A 21,115-nucleotide genomic window follows, 5' to 3' on the forward strand; every position below is an offset into this window, starting at 1 on the left:
GGCCATCTCGAGGGAAAATCTGTCGCCCTAGGTCAATGAAAGAGTGTTGAATTTGGTCAAGCAAAAAACGAATGGCTTATTTGCTATGTGAGGTTTATTTGATCGAATAGAAGTCCCTTAGCCTGCACTCATAAGACCGCTTTAAGCCATTGGCGAGCCATTTTTGCGTCTTCCTTTCAGAGAACCGCTACAAGCCCTATAAAGCCATCTAGCCATGAGCTAATTTGAAAGACAATAGCAAAGAATTTCTGTTTTTGTTGTTTCTATAAATACCTTAGATTTGTGATTTTAATTAGATTTTATTTGCAAATGTAAAAATAATACAACCACACGTGATACGAAAACAGTGAAACATGTAATAATGTACAGTTTAAATAGATGAATGATATAATACAAAACTATTTTCGAGCATAATGGACTCCCTTAACCTCCTCACCCACTTGGAGAGAGGTGTTGATGACTATGTACTGTAGGTGGCGGCACCTCTTAAACACCACAGAAGAAGCTGAAAAGCATCAACAGGAAGTTCTTTGTTTCCGGCCTCTATCGAGTTTTCAATCCGAATAGAATTCCACAGGATTTTGCAGAATGTTTCTATTGTAAGAGTAGTCTACATGAGACGTTTATTTGTCACAATTTAAATTGAGTTTTGAGATGTATAAAGGTGTGGTATATATTTTCTTTATCTGGACGCTGTGACAAAGAAAGTAACTGTAGCATACACATTTAATGTCGTTTTTTATTTGAAGAAACATTGGCTTCCACGATGGATCGGGTAAGTTTGGTTGACTTTTATTAATCGTATACCTATTGTGGCGTATAAAATGTCTAGGTGCAGTTTTCACGTGTGATCTTCCACATCCATGAGTTCGATTTGAACAGCTAGACAAAAGAAACCATAGTGGTAATTTCAGCCAAGTAACCTACCAGCCTATCGCACACAGATTGATACAAGGCAATGCTCAACCAGCAGCAGGTCAAGTCAGAACCAGGGAGAAATAATTAGGCATAGGCTACACCAAAGATGTGTATAACCCTGGATTGCTGATGCTATGTATTGGCGGTTTGAGACCGAGGTAAAGACAGTTTCAAGTCGGATATTCGCGCTTTCAAACCACTTGAGCCACAGACTCCAAATAAGTGTCATTATGTTGGAATAATTGCGCACAACATTGCACAGGTATTATTTTCACGATTTGGACATTAATTCGCTTTCCAAATCTAATAAACATGTGGAAATGTGAGCAGCATTTTGTATTCCTAGTTGAATTAGTTAGGGAGCGTAAACAAAGTACAAACTTTTTTTACATTCGAATTTCAATAGCTCCTTGGTCATGTGACCTAGTGACTTCAAACAAGGTTCAGAATGTCCACTGACTACCCTTCTATATTGCACACCCGTTAGTTTCTCCATTTTCATCTAACATGATTTGCAATGATTTTTTTCAAAATTTAGAATTTCAATAGCTCCTTGGTCATGTCAATTACACACCTAAGAAGCTTGCAGTGGATATACACCCATATTGCATAACTTCCCCAACATAACTTGAGGTTATGTGCAACTTCCTTGGCCATCTACAACAAAAAATAATATAGAGTTTTTGACCTAATTGTCACATAACAGCTAACCATTCATTATTGAAAATATAACAATCAAACCTGCATTACAAAGACCCTGTAGCTGAAGGTGTCCTGCTGCATGGTGTGAGTTATTTCCCCTCCTTTCCACTTTATGTCCACCCAGTCGTCTATTCCATAGCAGGATCTTCTCATTTTGAAGTATTCTATTTTTTTATGTAAACATAATGGAATTCTGATTAGTTATAGGCAACTGAATACACAAGCCAAATTTGTATGCTGTTTTCCTTATCACTATAATCTAGCAGTAATTTAGTAGTAGAGGTAATTTCCTATATGCCCAATTCTACACACAGCCTAAATTATAGGCACTGAACCATTTACAGGACAATAATAAAAGTAGCATATAGCATCCAACCCTATCACATAGTGAATAAATGTAGAGCGTTTGTAGACTTTAATAAAAAATATTAAGTGACAGTTTCATCAGTACGTGCTTAAAGAAAGTCATATCACAAAGATCACAGATGACAGTGCACACCAAATCTATGACAATAGAGAATTAATTGTAAGCACCAAAGTGTGTTTGTCAAAATAATATCTGAAAATGTCAGTTGTTGAACATAATACTTCTATTTGTAGTAGCAATTTATGATATATGCAGTTGAGGAATATTCCATGTACCAACACTACATGTAGGACGGACATAAGACATTCCCACATACAGTATTTTTTTATTAAAAAAAATGTATTTCACCTTTATTCAACCAGGTAGGCCAGTTGAGAACAAGTTCTCATTTACAACTGCAACCTGGCCAAGATTATTTTATTTATTTATTTTACTGTTATTTTACCAGGTAAGTTGACTGAGAACACATTCTCATTTACAGCAACGACCTGGGGAATAGTTTCTGGGGAGAGGAGGGGGATGAATGAGCCAATTGTAAGCTGGGGATGATTAGATGGCCGTGATGGTATGAGAGCCAGATTGGGAATTTAGCCAGGACACCGGGGTTAACAGCCCTACTCTTACGATAATGCAAAGCAGTATGACACAAATATCAACACAGAGTTACACATGGAATAAACAAACGTACAGTCAATAACACAATGGAAAAGTCTATATACAGTGTGTGCAAATGAAGTAAGATTAGGGAGGTAAGGCAATAAATAGGCCATAGTGGCGAAATAGTTACAATTTCGCAAATTATTTATAATTTTTTTTTATTTAAGCTTTATTTAACCAGGTAAGCTAGTTGAGAACAAGTTCTCATTTACAACTGCGACCTGGCCAAGATAAAGCAAAGCAGTACGACAGAAACAACAACAGAGTTACATGGAATAAACAAGTGTACAGACAATAACACAATAGAAAAAAAAGAAAGTCTATATACAGTTTGTGCAAATGGCATGAGGAGGTATGGCAATAAATAGGCCATAGTAGCAAAGTAACTACAATTTAGCAGATTAACACTGGAGTGATAGATGAGCAGATGATGATGAGCAGATGATGGTGTGTAAGTAGTGATATTGGTTTGCAAAAGAGCAGCAAAGTAAATAAAAACAATATAGGGATGAGGTAGGTAGATTGGGTGGGCTATTTACAGATGGACTATGTACAGCTGCAGCGATCGGTTAGCTGCTCAGATAGCTGATGTTTAAAGTTAGTGAGGGAAATGTAAGTCTCCAGCTTCAGCAATTTTTGCAATTCGTTCCCGCCACTGGCAGCAGAGAACTGGAAGGAAAGGCGGCCAAAGGAGGTGTTGGCTTTGGGGATGACCAGTGAGATATACCTGCTGGAGAGCGTGCTACGGGTGGGTGTTGTTATCATGACCAGTGAGCTGAGATAAGGCGGAGCTTTACCTAGCATAGACTTATAGATGACCTGGAGCCAGTGGGTCTGGCGATGAATATGTAGCGAGGTCCAGCCGACTAGAACATACAGGTCGCAGTGGTGGGTGGTATAAGGCGCTTTGGTAACATAACGAATGGCACTGTGATAGACTGCATCCATTTTGCTGAGTAGAGTATTGGAAGCTATTTTGTAGATGACATCGCCGAAGTCGAGGATCGGTAGGATAGTCAGTTTTACTGGGGTAAGTTTGGCGGCGTGAGTGAAGGAGGCTTTGTTGCAAAATAGAAAGCCGATTCTAGATTTGATTTTGGATTGGAGATGTTTGATATGAGTCTGGAAGGAGAGTTTACAGTCTAGCCAGACACCTAGGTATTTGTAGTTGTCCACGTATTCTAGGTCAGAACCATCCAGAGTAGTGATGCTAGTCGAGCGGGCGGGTGTGGGCAGCAAATGGTTGAAAAGCATGCATTTGGTTTTGCTAGTGTTTAAGAGCAGTTGGAGGCCATAGGAGTGTTGTGTAGCATTGAAGCTCGTTTGGAGGTTAGTTATTAACCTCTCTGGGGCATGTGGGACGAACTCGTCCCACCTACGTAACAGCCACTGAAATCCAGTGGCGCGATTTTTGAATCGTTAGAAATACTATTACTTCAATTTCTCAAACATATGACTATTTTACAGCTATTTAAAGACAAGAATCTCGTTAATCTAACCCCACTGTCCGATTTCAAAAAGGCTTTACAACGAAAGCAAAACATTAGATTATGTCAGCAGAGTGCCCAGCCAGAAAAAATCAGACACCCATTTTTCAAGCTAGCATATCATGTCACATAAACCCAAACCACAGCTAAATGCAGCACTAACCTTTGATGATCTTCATCAGATGACACACCTAGGACATTATGTTATACAATACATGCATGTCTGTTCAATCAAGTTCATATTTATATCAAAAACCAGCTTTTTACATTAGCATGTGACGTTCAGAAAAAGCATAACCCCCGCAAACTTCCGGGGAATTTACTAACAGTTTGCTAAATTACTCACGATAAACGTTCACAAAAAGCATAACAATTATTTTAAGAATTATAGATACATTACTCCTCTATGCACTCGATATGTCCGATTTTAAAATAGCTTTTCGGATGAAGCACATTTTGCAATAATCTAAGTACGTAGCCCGGCATTACAGGGCTAGCTATTTAGATACCCACCCAGGTCAGCCTCCACCAAAATCACATTTCCTATAAGAAAAATGTTCTTACCTTGCTTGTTCTTCATCAGAATACACTGCCAGGACTTCTACTTCAATAACAAATGTAGGTTTGGTCCCAAATAATCCATCGTTAAATCCAAACAGCGACGTTTTGTTCGTGAGTTCTAGACACTATCAGAATGCTTCTTCACGGTCCCGCGCATGGCGCATTGGCGTGTCAAAAATGTCTAAATATTCCATTACCGTACTTCGAAGCATGTCAACCGCTGTTTAAAACCAATTTTTATGCCATTTAACTCGTAGATAAGTGATAATATTCCGACCGGGAGTATGCATTGAGCCTAAACAGCCAAATAAAATTTCTCCTCAGGAGCGACTCGTGCACGCGCCTCATTCAAAGGTCCTCGGAGCAGCCACTTACAAAAGGTGATAATGTGTTTCAGCCTGAGGCTCCCTCGTAAACCTTCAGTTATTTCCCGGGCTCTGAGAGCCTATCGGAGCCCTGGGAATTGTCACGTTACAGCTAAGATCCTTACTTTTCAATAAAAAGATGCAAGACGCACGACTCCTTGTCAGACAGGGTACTTCCTGCTTGAAACCTTGTCAGGTTTTTGCCTGCCATAGGAGTTCTGTTATACTCACAGACACCATTCAAACAGTTTTAGAAAATTCAGAGTGTTTTCTATCCAAACCTGAACAATAATATGCATATTCTAGCTTCTGAGTTGGTGTAGGAGGCAGTTAAAAATGGGAACATATTTTTTCCAAAATTCTCAATACTGCCCCCTAGCCCAGACAGGTTAACACAGTGTCCAAAGAAGGGCCAGATGTATACAGAATGGTGTCGTCTGCGTAGAGGTGCATCAGGGAATCACCCGCAGCAAGAGCGACATCATTGATATATACAGAGAAAAGAGTCGGCCCGAGAATTGAACTCTGTGGTACCCCCATAGAGACTGCCAGAGGTCCGGACAACAGGCCCTCCGATTTTACACACTGAACTCTATCTGCAAAGTAGTTGGTGAACCAGGCGAGGCAGTCATTTGAGAAACCAAGGCTATTGAGTCTGCCAATAAGAATACGGTGATTGACAGAGTCGAAAGCATTGGCCAGGTTGATGGTGGTTATGATATCGTTTTGTACCTTGAGCGTGGCTGAGATGAAAATGGACTAACTAAAGGGTGTGCAATGTGTAGGCCCACTGAGTGGATATTCTGAACCTTGTTTGAAGTCACTAGGTCACATGACCAAGGAGCTATTGAAATTTTACATCTTGAAAATTAATGTAAAGTCTTGTGAGACTAAAGGGTGTGCAATATAAAAGGCAAGTCAGTGGACATACTGAACCTTGTTTGAAGTCATTAGGTCACATGACCAAGGAGCTATTGAAATTTTACATTTTGTAAAGTTCATGTAAAATCATGTGAGATGAAAATGGACTAACTAAAGGGTGTGCAATGTGTAGGCCCACTGAGTGGACATTCTGAACCTTGTTTGAAGTCATTAGGTCACATGACCAAGGAGCTATTGACATTTTTAATAAAAGGAAAATCATGTCAAATCTTGTGAGATGAAAATGGACTAGCTAAAGGGTGTGCAATATAGAACGGTAGTCAGTGGGCATTCTGAACCTTGATTGAAGTCACTAGATCACATGACAAAGGAGCTATTGAAAAATTCATGTAAAAACGTGTGCGATGAAAATGGACAAACTAATATAGAAGGGTAATTTGATTTGTCACTATGTTGATGGTCCCTAACTGCTGTTGGTGGACGTAAGGAAAACTACAGGCGAATATCTGTCGAATATCCAACCTGAAACTGTCTTTACCTCAGTGCCGTCTTTCTTGTGCCTTTACAGCTTGTTTCTAGCCGAAAGCATTGCAGTTGTGCATCCTATACATTTACATAATCAGGGTTTGGGGGGCATTAGCCCTGAGCTATCCCTGTGAATCCACCATGGCTCCTCCCACCTCTAGTAGTAGATCTAGAAGTATTGGAGAGACTACAGAAAGATAGGGAGGGTGTTGATCCATCTGATTGGTTTAAGAGATGTCTGGATACTGTGTATCAGAATTTTGTGGCCATTTACACAGATGGTTCAAAAGATCCAAGGACAGGACGTACTGGGTCAGCATTTGTAGTGCAGGAATGTGGGGTGAGACTCAGGAAACGTATTACATATCAACTGGCTCTATATACGGCGGAGATGATGGCCATACTGTTGGCTTTGCAGTGGGTGGAGGAAGTTAAGCCAGAAAGAGTAGTTATTTGCTCTGATTCATGTGCAGTGCTAAGGAGTCTCCCGTCCTTTTATATCACGTAGCAGACAATACCTGCTTTATGAGGTGCTACAAACCCATGGCAGGAGTAAACAAATGGGTATAGAGATAATATTTACATGGGTCCCAGCTCGTGTGGGAGTGGAGGGGAACGAGGCAGTTGATGGACTGGCTAAACAAGCATTAGTAGTGGGGATGTTGATGTGGTAGTTTCAATGAGTAAGGCAGAGACAAAAAGCATGATATGGACAGTGAAGGTGGAGAAATGGCAGGAGCAGTGGAAAATAGATACTATGGGCAGGCATTTTATTTCAAGTACAGAGGAAAGTTGGGGAGGGGAGAACGGCAGGAAGGTACAGAAGAGAAGAGGCTATATTTACAAGATTAAGGGTGGGACACAGCCAGTTGAATAAAACCTTACATGTGATAGGAAAGCTTCCAACAGGAAAATGTTTGTATTGCCAGGAAACAGACAGTGGAGCATGAATTGATACTGTTGATACGGTGTGGACATTATTGGAGGGAAAGAGAGAGGATTAGATCTAGTATGAGGGAGAAGGGGATACAGGAAATTAGTTTGAAGAGTATATTGAGTAGAACGTCATTAGATATAGTCTCATATGTTATATTTTTTAAGAGCAACAGGGCTGGCAGGTAGGATTTAGTTTCTCCCTGTCTCTGGCCCACACTCCAGTACAGTAGGTGGCGGTAACGCACCATAACGTTGGATGCCAACTGCCGATAAAACCCACCAAAGGAGGAGAATAAAAATAAAAATAATTAACTCGTCCCCAAGCGCCACACAGCTGGAGAGTTGTTGACAAATTACTCTGTAAAACGAGGAATGCATTTACTCAATTTAACGAATGGAATGTATTAGTCACTAAACAATTACCACTCAAATAATTACAGTGTATAGGAAATGCATGATAAATTAGACTACTCAGTAAATGACTATCAGCAATAGACTTAACGTGGTTACACGTGTCTTCAATTCAGAACAATCAATCTCTAAGAGAAAAAACTGACACACAGGAGCTTGCTAACAAGTTCACTCTCCTTTTAACCACATTCAAGCAGAAACTCACGTACAACATGAATTAACATTTCTTTGCCCTTTTCTTGTAAAAATAAAAAATTGGACAACACCCAGATTATAATCTAATCAACTCAATTTAAATGACAGGAGTGTACCAGTGTCACTCCTCTCTTAACTATCCGCCTTCCAACGAACAAAATAAGTTTCCCTTAACAATACATCCATAGCACTTGCAGTACATTAAAACATATCAGAATGCATAGCTCTTTATGAGCTATTCAAACAATCCAAACATTACATTTTAATACACACAGTAGCGTTCATTTCATACATTTCACGTTTTCGTCTGTCTTTACACCTCAGAAGCATGGAGAAATAATGAGGCCAAGGTTCACCTTACAGTAGCGTTGAGTGGGTAAAATAACATAGTTAACTACTAAACAACTATTGATTTAGAAAAGATGACAGGGGCTGACTCAACTATTCCAGCACTACTTCAACATAATCTAATCACCTAGGTTTAGTCTACAACAGTGACAACTAAAAGATACCATAAACGATTTTGTCCCATCAACCTAAGCTAAATATGATGCGTCTATACATGGTTCCGATTTCTGTGTGTTGACTCAACCAATTTGTAGATGGATACAGTACAGGCTTTTAGTTTTTGTTGTGCTAGGCAACCTGGCTAAAATGGTCGCTCAATAGCCTTTAATTCATGGCAAACGATGCGCTAGTCCAGCATGTTAATTGCCCCTTTTCAAATTATTACTCTTTTTTGACTAGTTACTTTGATATACGCATCTCACTACCTACACATTTTCAAAAAATGTCATTTGGACAATTATTATTATTATAATATATTCCATTCCATTATAGTCGTGAGTTAAGAGTATTTTCTGCACCTGTTTAGCTCAAATTCTTGCTTTGGATTAAAACAACACTTGTTTTTATTTATCCTAAATTTGATCAGGGAGTCAGAGATATAGCTTCCATAAAGTGACCTTTGGACTTGTCGGATTGTCACATTTTGTAGATGCATAATTTTTTATTACATTGATCATTTCTCGCTCTCACGTGCACATTTCCGTCCATTAAGAACCAATGATGTGCGACCTTTTTGTAGCTTTTCTGATACTAATTTATTTTCAGCTTCATCTCAGAGTTCTATCAAACCTGGTCAGCAACTCTGTTGCTTGGCAACAATACAGCTGCTATTAGCTAACGTTAGCTTGCTTGTCCAAAGTCCAGCAGCTAAGTTATCCTCTGTAGCTAGCTAACGAACAGGCAAATAAAGGTGTAATTGTTTATCGAAGGTTTGTTAAATTACTAAAGTTACCTAACAGACAAGAACAGCTGACAACAATAGCTAGTTCATGTCTAAATGGCAGTCCTACATTTTTCCACAAAACATGGTTAGCTAGTTACATCAGTTCAAAACAAAATTGTCACGCTGCCACCTTACAATGCATCCAATGGACTTCTGCAACGTGTCGTGGTAATTATTCTAATCAAAAGGAGAGACTTTTAGATTTCTACAAAACCATCAAACTTTATTAAAAATGACTGCAGTAATGGCGCGTTAACGGTCACCCAATGGTGTAGAGCTAAAAGCCCAAATAAGCAGTGTTAGGTTACAACTTTTTATAGTCCTCCTGATTCCTCATGAAAAATATGTGAAATTATACAAGGGCTTTCAAGCAACAGACAGCAAGATTTACATGGTGCCAAATGTGTGTCTCTAGGTCATGTACTACTTGTTTATACAGAAATGATAATGCATAGGATACTGGGTCCTTCCCACAACAGATGAAATCCAGTGTCCATTTGTGATGTGGGAGAGAAACTGGAGGTTGAGTTTGCCTGGCCCTGGCAGACAGACCAGCATTTCACACAGACACTAATCATGCAGTGGAATGTAGTCTTTAGGTCTTATCACCAAGGCATTGTAAATAAACTGCCAGCATTAAGCCTCAGAGGCTCCTCTCAGGCCAATAGACAGTGTGAAAGTACCAATTGAAGAATATTCTAATATAAAAGGTCATTTGAATAACAATGTTGTAATTTCACCCACAAACGCTAGCTAGCTACTCCATAGTTCAAGGTATGGTAAGAGCTAGCCATATTTCACTGTCAGACAGGACAGAACTCCAACTGTAGCTGAGACAACAAATAAAATCAGATTGTATTGGTCACATACACATACTTAGCAGATCTTATTGCAGGTGTAGCGAAATGCTTGTGTTCCTAGTTCCAACAGTGCAGTAATATCTAACAATTCACAACAATAACGTTACACATATAAAATAATGGAATTCAGAAATATGTTAATATTAGTCCAGAGTATAAATACAGTACATTCATAAGTATGTGGCCACCCCTTCAAATGATTGGATTTGGCTATTTCAGCCACACCCGTTGCTGACAGGTCTGGATAAGAGCGTCTGCTAAATGACTTAAATGTAAATGTAAAATTGAGCACACAGTCATGCAACCTCCATAGACAAACATTGGCAGTAGAATGGCCTTACTGAAGAGTTCAGTGACTTTCAACGTGGCACCATAATAGGATTCCACCTTTCCAACAAGTCGGTTTGTTAAATTTCTGCCCTGCTAGAGCTTCCCCGGTCAACTGTAAGTGCTATTATTGTGAAGTAGAACGTCTAGGAGCAACAATGGCTCAATCGGGAAGGGTACGCCACACAAGATCACAGAACGGGACCACCGAGTACTGAAGTGCGCAGCGAGTAAAAATCGTCCGTCCTCAGTTGCAACACTCCCCACCGAGTTCCAATCTGCCTCTGGACGCAACGTCAGCACAATAACTGTTCATCGGGAGTTTCATGAAATGGCTTTCCATAGCTGAGCAGCTGCACACAAGCCAAAGATCACCATGTGCAATGCCAAGCGTCGGCAGGAGTGGTGTAAGGCTCGCCGCCGATGGACCAATCTGGGTTTGGCGGATGCCAGGAGAACGCTACCTGCCCCAATGCATAGTGCCACCTGTAAAGTTTGGTGGAGGAGGAATAATTGTCTGGGGCTGTTTTTCATGGTTTGGGTTTGGCCCCTTAGTTACAGTGAAGGGAGTTCTAGAATTACATTCTAGACGTTTCTGTGCTTCCAACTTTGTGGCAACAGTTTGGGGAAGGCCCTTTCCTGTTTCAGCATGACATTGTCAACGTCCATACAGAAATGGTTTGTTGAGATAGGTGTGGAAGAACTTGACTGGCCCGCACAGAGCCCTGGCCTCCACCCCATAAAACACTTTTGGGATGAATTGGAACGCAGACCGCAAGCCAGGCTTAATTAGCCGACATCCGTGCCCGACCTCACTAATGCTCGTGGCTGACAAAAAAAAGCACCGTTCTGAAGGTAGCTCCCTCGGGGCAGTCCCGTTAGATCTCTTATATACTGGTTACTGACAGGTTACATAGTCATCGTTCATAGGGTTGGTTCCGGCATGTGTCTGGCAACGTCGCCTATCTTAACTTATAGACCATATTCTGGCCGTTCTGCCAGATGGTCCTAAGGAAGGGGTCATATCTTCACCAAGCACAGGCAGGAACCAAGGATTATTTATGACAAAATTAACATTTTCAAGGCTACTCTTCACATAATATTTTTCATCACAGGATGTATAGACATTATGGATAGTATGTGGATAGAATATTTAGCATAACTGTAGAATACTTATTATTGAATTTTGTGTGTATATATACAGCAATAGTTGAATAGGATGGCCTTGACTAGAATACAGTATATACATATGAAGTGGTTAAAACAGTATGTAAACATTATTAAAGTGACCAGTGTTCCATGTCTACTTACAAAGGGCAGCAGCCTCTAAGGTGCATGGTAGCCCAACTGGGTGGTGGTGAGCTAGTGACAGTTACTAAGTTCAAGGCAGGGTACTGGGTGCAGGCTGGCTAGTGATTTAACAGTCCGATGGCCTTGAGATAAAAGCCGTTTTTCAGGCTCTATGTCCCAGCTTTGATGCACCTGTACTGACCTCGCCTTCTGGATGATAGTGGGGTGAACAGGCCGTGGCTCGGGTGGTTGATGACCTTGATGATCTTTTTGGTCTTCCTGTGACATTGGATGCTTAACTGTCCTGGAGGCAGGCATTGTGCCCCGGTGATGCGTTGGGCAGACCTCACTACCCTCTGGAGAGCCCTGAAGTTGCAAACGGTGTAGTTGCTGTACCAGGCGGTGATACAGCCCGACAGGATGCACTCTATGGTGCATCTGTAAACGTTTGTGGGTCTTAGGGGCCAAGCTGAATTTCTTCAGCCTCCTGAGGTTGAAGAGGCGCTGTTCAGCCTTCTTCACCACATTGTCTGTGTGGATGGACCATTTCAGATTGTCAGTGATGCGTACACAAAGGAACTTGACCGTCCCCGTCGATGTGGATGGGCAGAGAGTAGCAGATTGGAGTCGTGATCTGATTTGCCGAAGGGAGGGCGGAGGAGGGCAAATACACATGTAAACAGCATGTTGTGCACTGCAGTTCGAACATCCAGAATAGATTCCAGTATGCTCCTTCTCCTGTCTTGACATTTTTATCCAAATCTGCTGATCAACAGTGCCAAACTAACAACTCTGCTATTAGACAGGCTTGATTTCATCTACAGCTCTGATCTGGATGGTGGACTAGCCAATGTGTTGGATATTTGTCAACGGCCATTCCAGTGGTGTGGTGCTTGGGGTGGGGGAGGGGATAAAGCCCCCCAAACCCTGATTATATAAATGTATAGGATGCATAACTGTGCAATGCTTTAGGCTAGAAACAAACTGTAAAAGGCACCAGAAAGACGTGGCTCTATTGTTCATGGGGATAACTGTATAAATTAACATTCATTTAATTTAGGGTGGAAGGTAAAACCAAATAATTGATGGAGTTGGCTCTAAATACTAGGGGGTGTGGCAGGTAGCCTAGTGGTTAGAGCATTGGACTAGTAATCCAAAGGTTTCAAGATTGAATCCCTGAGCTGACAGGGTAAAAATCTGTCATTCTGCCCCTGAACAAGGCAGCTAACCCACTGTTCCTAGGCCGTCATTGTAAATAAGAAAATATTCTTAACTGACTTGCCTAGTTAAATAAAGGTTAAAAAAAATACTACATCATAATGAGCAGCAGGAGGTCAGGTGTTTTGGTTTTTCCTCTGGTTATATTGACAAATCACGATTTGGCAGAGGTTGGCGTCCATCTCTTAAGCTCAACTCCTAACACTCCAGGCCCTGCAGTGCCTGGCTCCACACCTACTCCCCAGGCGCTCTCTTTTGATGACTTCTGTAACCGTAATAGCCTTGGTTTCATGCATGTTAACATTAGAAGCCTCCTCCCTAAGTTTGTTTTATTCACTGCTTTAGCACACTCTGCCAACCCGGATGTCCTAGCTGTGTCTGAATCTTGGCTTAGGAAGTCCACCAAAAACTGTGAAATCTTCATCCCTAACTACAACGTTTTCAGACAAGATAGAACGACCAAAGGGGGCGGTGTTGCAATCTACTGCAGAGATAGCTTGCAGAGTTCTGTCCTGCTATCCAGGTCTGTACCCAAACAATTTGAACTTCTACTTTTAAAAATCCACCTCTCCAAAAACAAGTCTCTCACCGTTGCCGCCTGCTATAGACCCCCCTCGGCCCCTAGCTGTGCTCTGGACACCATATGTGAACTGATTGCCCCCCATCTATCTTCAGAGCTCGTGCTACTAGGCGACCTAAACTGGGACATGCTCAACACCCCAGCCATTCTACAATCCAAGCTTGATGCCCTCAATCTCACACAAATTATTAATGAACCCACCAGGTACAACCCCAAAGCCGCAAACACTGGCACCCTCATAGATATCATCCTAACCAATGTGCCCTCTAATTACACCTCTGCTGTTTTCAACCAAGATCTCAGCGATCACTGCCTCATTGCCTGCACCCGTAATGGGTCAGCGGTCAAACGACCTCCACTCATCACTGTCAAACGCTCCCTGAAACATTTCAACGAGCAAGCCTTTCTAATCGACCTGGCCCTGGTATCCTGGAAGGATATTGACCTCATGCCGTCAGTAGAGGATGCCTGGTTATTTTTTTTAAATGCCTTCCTCTCCATCTTAAATAAGCATGCCCCTTTCAAGAAATTTAGAACCAGGAACAGATATAGCCCTTGGTTCTCCCCAGACCTGACTGCCCTTAACCAACACAAAAATATCCTGTGGCGTTCTGCATTAGCATCGAACTGCCCCCGCGATATGCAACTTTTTAGGGAAGTTAGAAACCAATACACACAGGCAGTTAGAAACGCCAAGGCTAGCTTTTTCAAACAGAAATTTGCTTTGTGCAACTCCAACTCTAAAAAGTTCTGGGACATTGTAAAGTCCATGGAGAATAAGAACACCTCCTCCCAACTGCCCACTGCACTGAGGATAGGAAACTCTGTCACCACCGATAAGCCCACTATAATTGAGAATTTCAATAAGCATTTTTCTACGGCTGGCCATGCTTTCCACCTAACTACCCCTACTGCATTCAACAGCACTGCACCCCCCACAGCTACTCGCCCAAGCCTCCCCCATTTCTCCTTCTCCCAAATCCATTCAGCTGATGTTCTGAAAGAGCTGCAAAATCTGGACCCCTACAAATCAGCTGGGCTTGACAATCTGGACCCTTTCTTTCTAAAATTATCTGCCGAAATTATTGCAACCCCTATTACTAGCCTGTTCAACCTCTCTTTCGTGTCGTCTGAGATTCCCATAGATTGGAAAGCAGCTGCTGTCATCCCCCTCTTCAAAGGAGGTGACACTCTTGACCCAAATTGCTACAGACCTATATCCATCCTACCCTGCCTTTCTAAGGTCTTCGAAAGCCAAGTCAACAAACAGATTACCGACTATTTTGAATCCCACCGCACCCTCTCCGCTATGCAATCTGGTTTCAGAGCTGGTCATGGGTGCACCTCAGCCACGCTCAAGGTCCTAAACGACATCGTAACCGCCATCGATAAGAAACATTACTGTGCTGCCGTATTCATTGACCTGGCCAAAGCTTTTGACTCTGTTAATCACCACATCCTCATTGGCAGACTTAGTAGCCTTGGTTTCTCAAACGATTGCGTCGCCTGGTTCACCAACTACTTCTCTGACAGAGTTCAGTGTGTCAAATCGGAGGGCCTACTGTCTGGACCTCTGGCAGTCTCTATGGGGGTACCACAGGGTTCAATTCTTGGGCCAACTCTTTTTTCTGTATACATAAATGATGTCGCTCTTGCTGCTGGTGAATCTCTGATCCACCTCTACGCAGACGACACCATTCTGTATACTTCTGGCCCTTCTTTGGACACTGTGTTAACAACCCTCCAGACGAGCTTCAATGCCATTCAACTCGCCTTCCGTGGTCTCCAACTGCTCCTAAACACAAGTAAAACTAAATGCATGCTCTTCAACCGATCGCTGCCTGCACCTGCCCGCCCATCCAGCATAACTTCTCTGGACGGTTCTAACTTAGAATTTGTGGACAACTACAAATACCTAGGTGTCTGGTTAGACTGTAAACTCTCCTTCCAGACTCACATCAATCATCTCCAATCCAAAGTGAAATCTAGAATTGGCTTCCTATTTCGCAACAAAGCATCCTTCACTCATGCTGCCAAACATACCCTCGTAAAACTGACCATCCTACCAATCCTCGACTTCGGCGATGTCATTTACAAAATAGCCTCCAATACCCTACTCAACAAGCTGGATGCAGTCTATCACAGTGCCATCCGTTTTGTCACCAAAGCCCCATATACAACCCACCACTGCGACCTGTATGCTCTCGTTGGCTGGCCTTCACTTCATAATCGTCGCCAAACACATTGGCTCCAGGTCATCTACAAGACCCTGCTAGGTAAAGTCCCCCCTTATCTCCGCTCACTGGTCACCATAGCAGCACCCACCTGTAGCACGCGCTCCAGCAGGTATATCTCTCTGGTCACCCCTAAAGCCAACTCCTCCTTTGGTCGTCTCTCCTTCCAGTTCTCAGCTGCCAATGACTGGAACGAACTACAAAAATCTCTAAAACTGGAAACACTTATCTCCCTCACTAGCTTTAAGCACCAGCTGTCAGAGCAGCTCACAGATCTCTGCACCTGTACATAGCCCATCTTTAATTTAGCCCAAACTACTACCTTTTCCCCTACTGTATTTATTTATTTTATTTATTTTGCTCCTTTGCACCATATTATTTATATTTTAACTTTTAACTTTCTTCAAACTACAAATCTACCATTCCAGTGTTTTTCTTGCCATACTTTATTTACTTTGCCACCATGGCATTTTTTTGCCTTTACCTCCATTATCTCACATCATTTGCTCACATTGTATATAGTCTTGTTTTTTTCTACTGCATCATTGATTGTATGTTGTTTTACTCCATGTGTAACTCTGTTTTTGTATGTTGTCGAACTGCTTTGCTTTATCTTGGCCAGGTCGCAGTTTAAATGAGAACTTGTTCTCAACTGGCCTACCTGGTTAAATAAAGGTGAAATAAATAAATAAATAAAATAACACGTATGAACCCAGAACTAAATCGAGCGGCTGACCAATTACGTGAGACATTAGTTCTGGGTTAACCAAGACTAACTCAGGGGTAATAGATGTGTTCAACTCCAATGAATGCTCAATCAAAGGTTCTGAACATAAGACGGGGCATTACAAGTATCACTTCCATTTAGAAAAATTTGCCAAAGTGATTAGGAAAAAACGGCACATTTGTGGAAAGTAGTGAACGATGACACACTTCAGGACAATGGTGCATCCTTATAATATCTCCAATCAGATTTAGACTAAAGTAATCAAATGTTTGGTCTAATGATATTCTATGTACAATACTTCCTGTGGTCTCCAGGACAGAGCCAGCCCGTCCCCCTCCAACCTGCCGGAGTCCCCTGGTCACAACTCTCCTGGTAGCACCTTACTGCTGGGTCTGGAGAGGGTGTCTGTGCAGCTGGTCGACTGCAGGAAAACACCAGGGCAGAGTGGAACTGTGAGAGAAGGACACAGAGATTTGATTTCATCAAGTAAGAACAATGGTGTGTGTGTGGATGAGACTTTTCTGCAACTTCTGTTAATTGATTGATAAACAATATACACTCAGTGGCCAGTAAATTGTCGATCCAGTTTCGTGAATGGAGGGGGGGGGGTTACCTAATAAACTGGCCTCTGAGTGTATATTGATGATAAGGGCAGCAGGTAGGTTAGTGGTTAAGAGCGTTCGGCCACTACTAAAGGTTGCTGGTTCGGATCTCTGAGCCGACAATGTGAAAAATCTGTCTGCCCTTGAGCAAGGTACTTAACCCTAATTGCTCCTGTAAGTCTGCTAAATAGTATTTGTTTATGAACCCATATTTCCAAAACCTAGTTATTCAATGTCTTTGTTTCACAGGGGACACACCAAACCGTTGCTCTCTCAGTGGGAGGGGCTTATCATCTGGAGAGCCTCAACAACATCATGTTGCTGACGAGACAGAGAAGAGTCTCTCCAGATCAGAACATCTCAAGAAGCACCAGCAGAGATGTACAGGGAAGAAACCTCACCACTGCTGCTCTGACTGTGGGAAGAATTTCACTAGCCAGAGTGGCTTCATTATTCACTGTGATCAGTGTGGGAAGAGTTTTGCTGCATCTAACACCTTCAAATCTAATGTAAGAATTCATACAGGGGAGAAGCCTTACCCCTGCCTTGATTGTGGGAAAAGCTTTGTTAGTGCAGGAGTCCTAACCATACACAAGCGTGTACACACTGGAGAGAAGCCTTATAGCTGTGATCAGTGTGGAAAGAGCTTCAATCAGTCAGTCCACCTGACTACACACCAGCTAATTCACACTGGTGTGAAGCCTTATAGCTGTGATCAGTGTGGAAAGAGCTTCAATCAGTCAGTCCACCTGACTACACACCAGCTAATTCACACTGGTGTGAAGCCTTATAGCTGTGACCAGTGTGGAAAGAGCTTTGCTGTATCAGAAAAACTAACTATACACCAACGAATACACACAGGAGAGAAGCCTTATAGATGTGATCAGTGTGGAAGGGGCTTTTCTCAATCAGTAACCCGGAATATACACCAGCGAATACACACAGGAGAGAAGCCTTATAGATGTGATCAGTGTGAGAAGAGCTTTGCTGTATCAGAAAAACTAACTATACACCAGCGAATACACACAGGAGAGAAGCCTTACAGCTGTGGTCAGTGTGGGAAGAGCTTTGCTGTAGTTTCCTCCCTGATTAGACACCAGGTAACACACACTAGAGAGAGAACTTATGTCTGTCTATGTGGGAAGAGCTTTGGTCTAGCTTCCTCCCTGACTACACACCAGCGAACACACACTGGAGAGAAGCCCTATAGCTGTGATCATTGTGGAAGGGGCTTTTCTCAATCAGTAAACCGGAATATACACCAGCGAACACACACTGGAGAGAAGCCTTACAGCTGTGATCATTGTGGAAAGAGCTTTGCTCTAGCTTCCACCCTGACTGCACACCAGCGAACACACACTGGAGAGAAGCCTTATAGCTGTGATCAGTGTGGAAAGAGCTTCAATCAGGTATGCAACCTGACTAAACACCAGCGAACACACACTGGAGAGAAGCCTTATAGCTGTGATCATTGTGGAAAGTGCTTTGCTCAATCTGGGAGCCTGACTGCACACCAGCAAACACACTTGACAGAAGCCTTATATCTGTGATCAGTGTGGGAAGCGCTTCAGTCAATAAGGGACCCTTTATTCACACCAGTGAACACACACTGGAGAAGGAACCTTATGTATGTCTAGTTGGGAAGAACTTTGTTTATTTAGGGTCAATTAGGAAAAAACAGAAAGCACAAACATGCTGGATTTCATCTTCTTTCCTTCCGGCACCGGTTCCAGATCCCTAAATAAAGGATCAATAGAAAACATCTAGTGAACAGTCATATCCATCTCCCATTCTTAAACAGTTGCCTTAGTCTGATCACCATGGTAACCTCTGTGGAGAATAATATGCAGCTCTGATCTAGGATCAGGTCTCCCCTGTATCTATGTAATATCACACATTGGGATCTAAATGGATAAATGTTATTATAGAAAATGTCATAGTGAACTGGGGGGGTGTTGATAATTGTATCTTCTTTCATATACTCAGGATACTATTATTATTAAATGTCATTATGTAGAATAATGTTTCAACAATAGGTGTATATTTGTGTATTCAATTGATCAATTAATTCAATCCATTATCTTCTAAATAAGAAGTTATCGCTTTAGTTTTTAATAATATCTATATTGATTGAAATGATCCTAAATCGAATCCATAATGTATTGGATAACAATTTCCATGAGGTCAAGGCAAGAACTATGCATACTGTGTCTTGTAACAACGGTTCATGTAATAACTTTTACATTTATAATGTAATAAAACCGGTAAATGTAATATGTTGTTGGTTAATATGATAAAATGTTGAATTGTTGTCGTAATAACCTTTTCCACTTAATGTAATAAGTTACGGTATGTTACTTCACTAATGTTAATGCACATACCACCCTCCACCAATTGCAAACCCACACACACAAACCTATGCACTTGTACTCTTACACAAGCACACAGACACACACATTGATAAAAATGTAAAAAATGAATTAATCTGTAGTTCTTATAGTCAATTAGACAGGGGGCTCGGTCGGGCAAGAGGAAGAAGGATTGGGAAACTGCAAATAACAATAAACTGAACTCCACCTAGCAGAAACATCTTTATATTAGCAACTATTAATTATGAGCTGATATTGTATTATAGTTAAGGGCTATCACCCTGGGTGGGGTGAACCATAGTAGGGGATAAAAAGGGAAAACATCATCTTGAGAACTGAGTGTCTTGCTTGCACAATGCTGTAAGTGTATACTCCGGGTTGCAATCCTTATTAAACAAACTAACCTCTGATCAAATAAGTTTCCTGTGGTCACTTGTATGATCATAGGGAAGAAATTCCTTACATGTTCTGTATGTTATCACTATTTCTATTAATTGTGGAATAGTAGGCTGATAAATGGACAAATCAGTTGGAGTCGTGCACCTATAACAATTGTTTGCAGACCGCCATAATACCAAAGAAGAAGACCCCTTCACAACAGCTCTGCCTTGCTCTGCCTTGCTCCCAGACAGACTAAACAACTTTTTTGCTCGATTTGAGGACAATACAGTGCCACTGACACAGCCCGCTACCAAAACCTTCACTGTAGCCAACTTGAGTAAAACATTTAAATATGTTAACCCTCGCAAGGCTGCCGGCCCAGACGGCATTCCCGGCCGCGTCCTCAGAGCATGCGCAGACCAGCGGGCTGGTGTGTTTACAGACATAGTCAATCAATCCTTATCCCAGTCTGCTGTCCCCACATGCTTCCAGAGGGCCCCCATTGTTCCTGTTCCCAAGAAAGCTAAGGTAACTGAGCTAAATGACTACCGCCCTGTAGCACTCACTTCCGTCATCATGAAGTGATTTGAGAGACTAGCCAAGGACCATATCACCTCCACCCTACCTGACACCCTAGACCCACTCCAATTTGCTTACCAACCCAATAGGTCCACAGACGATGCAATCGCCATCACACTGCACACTGCCCTAACCCATCTGGACAAGAGGAATACCTATGTAAGAATGCTGTTCATCGATTACAGCTCAGCATTTAACACCATAGTACCCTCCAAACTCGTCATTAAGCTCGAGACCCTGGGTCTCGACCCCGCCCTGTGCAACTGGGTCCTGGACTTCCTGATGGGCCGCCCCCAGGTGGTGAGGGTAGGTAACAACATCTCCACCCTGCTGATCCGCAACACTGGGTCCCCACAAGGGTGCATTCTCAGCCCTCTCCTGTACTCCCTGTTCACCCACGACTGCATGGCCATGCACGCCTCCAACTCAATCATCAAGTTTGCAGACGACACTACAGTGGTAGGCTTGATTACCAACAACGACGAGACGGCCTACAGGGAGGAGGTGAGGGCCCTCGGAGTGTGGTGTCAGGAAAATAACCTCACACTCAATGTCAACAAAACAAAGGAGATGATCGTGGACTTCAGGAAACAGCAGAGGGAGCAGCAGCCCCCCATCTACATTGACAGGACAGTAGTGGAGAGGGTGGAG

General features: G+C 42.2%; 1 protein-coding gene across 2 annotated transcripts; it reads left to right on the top strand.

Annotated features, from left to right (window-relative positions):
- The first annotated feature begins 37 nt into the window (after nucleotides 1-37).
- Nucleotides 38-19,411, top strand: LOC115171878 (zinc finger protein 2 homolog). Of its 2 annotated transcripts, none has more exons than XM_029729064.1 (3): nucleotides 38-775; nucleotides 16,848-17,031; nucleotides 17,385-19,411. In XM_029729064.1, the coding sequence occupies exons 1-3, from the start codon at nucleotides 767-769 to the stop codon at nucleotides 18,683-18,685; spliced, it is 1,494 nt and encodes a 497-aa protein (XP_029584924.1). In that variant the 5' UTR covers nucleotides 38-766; the 3' UTR covers nucleotides 18,686-19,411. The 2 variants fall into 2 exon arrangements, with proteins under 2 accessions (XP_029584924.1, XP_029584925.1); XM_029729065.1 differs by having other exon boundaries at nucleotides 61-775; nucleotides 16,848-17,019.
- Nucleotides 19,412-21,115: the final 1,704 nt, after the last annotated feature.

Source organism: Salmo trutta, chromosome 32 (genome assembly GCF_901001165.1).
Source record: "Salmo trutta chromosome 32, fSalTru1.1, whole genome shotgun sequence".
NCBI classification, from domain to species: domain Eukaryota; kingdom Metazoa; phylum Chordata; class Actinopteri; order Salmoniformes; family Salmonidae; genus Salmo; species Salmo trutta.

Excerpts from the sequence above, each read along its gene's own strand:
- LOC115171878 (XM_029729064.1), top strand. Across the intron at positions 17,032-17,384 it reads TTCATCAAGTAAGAACAATG|GGGACACACCAAACCGTTGC; the intron begins GTGTGTGTGTGG and ends TTTGTTTCACAG.